This window comes from Asparagus officinalis, chromosome 7 (genome assembly GCF_001876935.1).
Source record: "Asparagus officinalis chromosome 7, Aspof.V1, whole genome shotgun sequence".
Classification (NCBI taxonomy): Eukaryota; Viridiplantae; Streptophyta; class Magnoliopsida; order Asparagales; family Asparagaceae; genus Asparagus; species Asparagus officinalis.
In genome coordinates this window covers 136,735,764-136,743,644 of record NC_033800.1, presented here as the reverse complement: position 1 = coordinate 136,743,644, position 7,881 = coordinate 136,735,764, and the positions used below count along the sequence as shown (strand labels likewise).

At 37.0% G+C, this 7,881-nt stretch overlaps 1 protein-coding gene across 1 annotated transcript; it reads right to left on the bottom strand.

Moving 5' to 3' along the window:
• On the bottom strand, positions 422 to 3,150 carry LOC109849799 (pentatricopeptide repeat-containing protein At5g03800). The gene has a single exon (XM_020419680.1). The coding sequence runs from the start codon at positions 3,113 to 3,115 to the stop codon at positions 554 to 556; it is 2,562 nt and encodes an 853-aa protein (XP_020275269.1). The 5' UTR covers positions 3,116 to 3,150; the 3' UTR covers positions 422 to 553.

Below are 7,881 nucleotides of genomic sequence, written 5' to 3'. Positions count from 1 at the left end.
TCCAGTTTGAAGGAGAAGGGATTTATGCAGCAATTTAAGAGATTGATTTTTCCAGTAGCTGGGTTTATGCGAGGGCAGGAGAGAAATCTTCTAATTTTTCAGCACCAGGCTCAGGAGAAAGAGGTTTTGACTCGCGTCATAAAGACTTGTATGCTTATTAGAGTCATTATCAATGGGAGATGATGCTGAACACTTGAATATGAGAGTTACTGAATTATAATTGATTTTATTTACATTTTCTATTTGATGTAACTGATGCATCTCAGATAAGTTTGCCTCTTGATGTAATCTTAACTCATGTTTATTGAATGAACAAAGTTTTTTCATTGATTTTTTTTTTAAAAAAATGGAAAGAAGAAGAAAGGAAACACGCTTACATGACAAATTATAGCCTCTACATTTCACATATCAGTATAATATCTTACATTGTTAGCACCTCAATCAGATGACACATTTCTCTATAAGAAGCAATACACTTAAATATACACTTATACGGTTATCCATGAACAAAACATTCCTGTAAAAACTCTCTCAAAACACAAAAAGAAACTCATCACCAACAATCTCCACAAATACACTCTCCTCCTTCAAACCTGTGAAACCCAGACCCATCTCTAACCAAAATTCTCCTCCCTGTCACGGAAGAAACAACCTTAAAAAATTCATGGCAATCTCCACACAATCTAACATTCTTCATGACCCTAACTACTTCCCCTGGCCTCGCCACAAGAACTCCATAGGCGACTGCGAGCTTCGCACTGTGATAGAACAGGAAATGCCTCTTCTGATACTCCTCCGCTTCTTGTAGTACAAAACTAGTATCTGGTTCATACCCAGCCTTCATACATTCTAATATCAAAACCTCGAGTCCACTGTAAATGTCTTTGGACTGAGAGTGTGATTTATCTCTCCCATAGAATGAATGCACTGTGTTTTGATGAATTATCCAGCTTTTTGCTGGGATCTTCTTTAAACCGTTCAGTCTCATTTCCTGTCTTAGTTTATTGGAGCAATGCCATCGACCAGAGGCTGAGTAAAGATTTGATATCAGGGTATATGAGGATGGATCTTTCGGTTCTAGCGTGAGAAGCTTTTGAATTGCTTGCCTCCCAAGACTAATATTTGAGTGTTTCTTGCAATTCTCGAGCAATGCTCTCCAAATTGATGCATCGGGCTTGAAGGGCATTGATATTATAAGATTCTTAGCCTCATCAAAATGACCCCAACAGCTTAAGACGTCGACCATAGCAGAATAATGCTCTAAAGATGGTTTGATGTTATAAGAGCTCAACATTGAGAGGAACAAATTTTGACAGGTAGATACCGAGTTTGATGTTGTGAACTTGCAAGCTGATATGATCAGAAGAAAAGTGATGTGATCGGGTTTCTGACCCAATAACTCCATTTTCGACCATGCATTAAGAGCTTCATCTCCCTTTCGATAATTAAGATAGGAATTGATTAATCCATTCCATGAAACCAAATCATGTCGATGCATTTGATTGAAGAAATTAAGTGCATTCTCCAAGTTGCCACATTTGGAGTACATGCTCACAATGGCATTGCCTACTCCAATATCACCAACAACATTGGATTTATAAGCAAAGCCATGGATTTGCTCTCCCATCACAGCAAACCCTAGAGAGCCACAAACTCCTAGGACAGTGGCCAATGTGACCTCGTCGATGACGTCCATAAGATCATCCCTCTTCAGTCCTGATTGGAAAAGGGACAGAGCCTCTTCAGGCTGTCCATTCCGAGCACGTGCACTAATCAGAGAAGTCCATGTGATCGGAAAACTCCCTTTCTGGATTTTCCGGTCATAGATTTTCTCTGCATCTTCTACTCTATCACATTTGGCGCACATATCCAATAAAGCTGCTTCAACCCAAGCATTTGATGTGAAACCCATTTTAATCACGAACCCATGAATCTGCTCACTCTTCTTCCTTTCTCCAACCATAGCACAAGTGTTGACCACGCTCGTAACTGTGAAATCTGATATCTTCGGTCCATCCTTCAAAATCTGCTGAAATAACCGCAAACCTCTCAAACCTTCACCATTTTTGCAGAATCCAGCTAGAAGAGCGTTATAAGATACAATGTTCCTCTTAGGCATTTTCTCAAAAATATCAACTGCCGATTCAATGAAACCAAACTCCATAAATCCATTAAGCATACCGGTCCAAGAGATCACATCTTTCTCCGGCATTCTATCAAACACACCAATAACCTTCTCTATATCGCTGAGCTGAGTGTATAACCTAATGAGCGCATTGCCAACGCTCAAATCAAAATCCAGCCCTAACTTAAGTGCATAAGCATGAACCGCTTCTCCTTCTTCCAACGAGAACCCTTGGCTCATCGCAGACAGAAGTGTCGATATCGAGAACCTATCCCCAAACTCCCCTTCCATTTTCATCTCCCTAAACAACTCAAAAGCTTCTCTATATCTACAATCCTTGACCATGGCAGAAATGACCGTATTCCACGATGACACATCTCGTTCATTCATTTTATCAAACACATCAAGCGCATCCTCAAAAAACCCACAGCTCACATACATTCCCATAACCGCATTGGCAACATAAACACAATCGCAACTCCCGGCCTTCACCGCAAGAGCATGAATCTGAGTACCCAACTCACAATTCGAGTTCCGAATACAGGCGGTGAGCAGAGCGACGAAGCAAAACCCATTCGGGAAAATACCCAGTTGCCGCATTTGATCGAAAAGCAAAACCGCATCAATTTCTCGGCCAATTTTGCTGTACGCGGATATGAGGGAAGCGAAGCTTGCGATATCTGGGGACGGCATTTCGTCGAACGCGTTGCGGGCGTCGATGAGGCGATTGAATTTGAGGTACACCGAGATGAGGGAGTTGAGGAGGCGGGTGTGGTCATTGTAGTGCTGGGATTTGAGGATGATGGAGTGAATGGATTTGCCCAAGTTGAGGTTTTGGGTTTGGGTTGAGAGGCGGAGGAGATGGGTGAGATTGCGAGGGGGGATGGAGTGGGTTGGGTTGGGAGATGCAGAGGTTGAGGTTGAGAATTTGAGATGGGGTTTAGGGTTATGGTTTGGAGGGAGGAAGGGGATGATGATGGTGGAGGCCATTCATTTGGGTTGAGATTCTGGGCCTGGGCTTTTTTTTTTTTTTTTTGGAGGATGGGTTTTTTTGAAGGATAGGAATTTAGTGGAGGGAAAAGTAGGAAAGATAGATGTCTACAAGGTCAAGAATAGCTCATGGGCCCCTCCTGATTTGCATTAATTTCAGTGCATAATTTATTTCTCTCTATCTCTCTCCTCTCTTATAGAGTGTCCGTGGGCATTCTATAGAAAAACCGTATTAGCATATCTTGTTGACAATATTTAAGAAATTAGTATTTTTATTTATTTATTTATTTATTTGCTTCGGTGACTGTACGACATGTTTTATAGACCACAGTAACAGATATCATTATTTTTTTGACCGGCTTCCTCCTGAGGTTAATTTGGTTAGGGCACATGAAATTGAAGATGAAACACCTAAAATTTCAGTTGCCCTAACTGAATTAATCATAGGAGGAAGAAGAACACCTCCCACTTGGACCTTAATCTTTTTCTAGAGCCATAATCTGAGTAACCCCCCCCCCCCCCCAATTTCATTTTAATTTTAACGATTCCAACTATCATCCACGTTGGCAACTATGTTGGGCTCACGTGACACCTCATGTCACCCTATTTGATCAGAATTTTGACTTGTGCCAAAAAATAAGGGTATTTATCACGCGGTCCACAAAATATACTATATTGTTACCGGAGTGAGAAAACATACCAATATGTCACACATGGTGGACAAAATATTCTAATATGGTAACTTTTCCCTTTGTGTCATAATTTTATTGGGATAAAAAGTTCACACCAAGTTAATATTTCTGGTTTATACAAATACTGATCTAGAGATGAATGGTCTACAATGATTCCAAATTTCTATCATTTTGAGCAGATTGAATTATAGACATAATTTCAAACCACGGGATCTTTGATCGTATGTGGTTTTATGATTTTATGACTTTCAATAACAATAGGCGGTTTGGATTTATGATAGAGATATGTACAAAAACATGTTTACAGGTGTGTATATCACGTGCATTGTAAGGGGTTGTTTGGTTGTTGTTGGTAAAGTTGTGTATTTATGACACAACTTGGAAATTTGTTGTCCACCTCATCAATTTCACTGAGCAACTTTTCTTTGTTTGTTTTTTATTCCATTGGAATCATAAATTGTTTGTTTGGTTTGCAAAATGTAACTTTAAGAGGCTGTTTGGTTGTAAGTTTTTACTATGTAAAAGAATGAAAAGTGTAAAAAAATGGGTCCCAATGTCAGCTTTCCTCCTTTTCAATTGTTTGTTTGTAGTTGTGAAAATAGTGTAAAATAATTTACTATGTTGATGTGGCATGGATTCACAAATCCCTTCAAAATGGTCTGATTTTGATGGAAAGCTGACATATGTGTCAGAAGTGAGGGGACTAGGCCAATAGAATCATTTGAGTAGGGACCACACAATAACCATTTTTTACACTTTCCAAACAAGCAATTAAAGTTATATTTTACAAACCAAACAAACAATTTATGATTCCAATGGAATAAAAAACAAACAAAGAAAAATTGCTTAGTGAAATTAATGAGGTGGACAACAACTTTCCAAGTTGTGTCATAAATACACAACTTTACCAACAACAACCAAACAACCCTTAATTGCTTGTTTGGAAAGTGTAAAAAGTGGTTATTGTGTGGTTGTAATGATCGTAAATTTCTAATACTGGTTTAAATAATTTTTCTGGTGTTTAAATATTAAAATTTTATTTTTAAAAGAGTATTCGTATTTTTCTCGATTTTCTAGAAATTTTCTATGATTTAAAGTCTAAGTTTTATATTTATTTAAATGGTTTTGATATTTATAAATTAATTTAGTACAATGAAAATTTCTGGGATTTATCCGTTGTGTTACTGATACTATTACGTATTATTTTAAATAATACGTCATATTATTATTACTATTACGTATTAATTCTTGTATTATGTTGAATTATTAATTACGTATTATTTGTGTAAATTATTGTATTATTTTAATTATTACGTATCAGCTATCGTATTAGCACAACTGATACGTTTTATCGTGTATATAATTATCCCATAATTATTTGATTTTAAATATAAGTAAATATATTTTATTATTATTTATTCTCGTTTAATTATACAATATGTGTATATTTCGACTATTTCGTATCAACTGTTGTATTAGCACAACATGTATGTTTTTATTTGTAAATAATTATTTCGTAATTGGTTTAATTTTTTATACCCGTAACTATTTATTTAATTATTTTTGTTTAAATACCTGAAACTATTTGAAAATAATCCAAAATTATTTTGCTTCCCGCGTAAAACCCCCAACAGCTACCCCCTCATCACGTTGCGTCGACAGCCCTCCAAGCCCAGATCGAAGCAACGCCGTGCCGCTAGCAACGCCGGTAACCTCGACTCCTTCAGCCCTCACCTCGTCGCTGTTGTCCTTGCCTCACTGTCGACGTTGCTGACGATCTCTCTCGCTGACGGTAGCCCCCAACCGCTCCGACCGACGCTCAGATCAGACCCGCGTACCCGCGCCGTCGAAGTTGAATCGTTCGACGAGACCCCGAGGCAAGATCCCGATCCTTGTTTAGTTTCGTTCCAGTTCTTTTATTTGTCGTAGGTTATTTATGTGCAAGATCCCGATACTCCTTTGACTTATCATTCAATTCTTAGATCGCCCTGATTTAATTAGTTGCTTGCAAGATCCCTATTCTTGCTCAGTACAATTTTAGATTGATCACAGATCAATTATGCATAAGAACTCGTTTCCCAAATAATTATTCGTTACAAATATAGAACTGTCGTGAACATATTGGACTGAGAACTATAACGTATAGAACTGTTGTGAACGAAATGGACTGTGGACAATAACGTATGACCATTCACATTGTAATACATATACTGTGATGACCTATACGAATTTATTTGACGAATGATATTAAAAATAATTTTGCAATAATAGATACTGTAAAGATAAAATAAAATAAAATTATTTTAGTTTAATTTATAATTTTAAAGAATTTATTGACAAAATAATTAATTTAAAATAATTATTATTTTGGTGAAAAATCATTTTAGAGTAATTATAATAAATTAATAGAATTTATTTGACAAAAGAATTATTTTAGAATAATTATAAATAATTTTAAAAAAATTATTTTAGAATAAGTATCAATTTAGAATAATTTCAATAATTTAAGAAAGTTTTATAAAAGAAATTATTTTAGAACAATTATAAATATTTTTAAAAGATTTATTTTAGAAAAGGGATTATTATGAATTATTCATAATTTATGTTTCTTAATTTTAATTATATGATATGCTATGATATTGTTGTATATGATTAGCTGCATTTATTACTCTTTGTTATGTTTGAGAACCGTCAGAAATGCATGACTAGTGTGGCCTGGTGTATCCTGTTTAAGACTTAGAAACCTGTGTGTATGAAACTTAGAAAAACAAGAGAGTTGGGATGGGGAAGTTAATGTTCGTGTGATCGGATAAGACTGTTGATGTATCTTCCAGGCTCGCTCCCGTGGTTGGTGTCGCCACCGGGGTTGGTTTGTAGGGCTAAAGTGAAGTGTGTACATCACTTTAGTCAGTGAAATCGTTTCGTCACTCGGGTTCTGTTTGAAGTTCGGACCAGGCAGAAAACGGTTTACGTGTAGTCCTCTAGGCCGCATGTGTAGCGGGACTGGATGCACGTAGGGAATTTGTGAACAGTCAGTATCCGATGACAGAAGCGTTGACTCTGTGTGAGATGTGACCAGTGACTTGTTATAGAGTGGCTAGTTACATGATCTTGTTTCTTGGCTAGATATGATTTCTTGTGAGATACGGACCAGTTATATTTCTTTTCATACATAGATCGGGGTTAATATTTAATTATCTACAATTCGAGACATATGGTATATACATGAGGGTTTCCTTGTTTGGATTATTTCGCTCGACGTACTACTTCTCTTATTGTAGATTTTTAAGTATTAATTTCATCTAGTGTATGACTCTGTACTTGGATGATTATTCTGATCGCTAGCTGCATGACCTCGTTACCCGATTGATTTTGGATTATTCTGATAATTCTATTCTAGTAGTAAATTATATTTAGATTATTAGTATTTCAGTTGCATGTTTCTATTGTTGTTATCATTATTGCATTGGTCGCACGACCATTCTATTCTTCCTTTTAGGATCTTGCCGTGTGCCATACACGCTGACGTACACCTGTTTCCTCTGGTGTACGTTAGATTTAGATGATGGACAGCTTCAGTTCGGAGTCGTACAGGAGCTAGAGGATTCCCCGCAGGAGTGCTCTGCAGACAGAGCAGAAGAAGCCGAAGCTTAGTTATTGGTCCTCCATTTACTTTTGTAGCACCTTCCATTCTGTTGATCGATATATTTTATATTTTCTAGCATTTCTTTCAGATAGTCTTGTATAAGGGCATGTTGATCCAAATATTATGCCTGGGATGATATTCAGTTGTGATATGTATATTTTTATTCTGAGTTGTTTATTATATTCTCGCTACTGTGATCGGGGACCTGTGCCTTTGCTTTATATTTGCTTGACGCTTAAGTTGTTTATTATATTCTCGCTACTGTGATCGGGGACCTGTGCCTTTGCTTTATATTTGCTTGACGCTTAGCGTATTAGATTGAGCAGAAGGGGTCTAGTCGGGGACCTGTGCCTTTGCTTTATATTTGCTTGACGCTTAGCGTATTAGATTGAGCAGAAGGGGTCTAGTACTTATTTCTTCTCAGTCTA

Coding starts and splice junctions, on each gene's coding strand:
- LOC109849799 (XM_020419680.1), bottom strand. CDS start 3,115: ATGGCCTCCACCATCATCATCCCCTTCCTCCCTCCAAACCATAACCCT.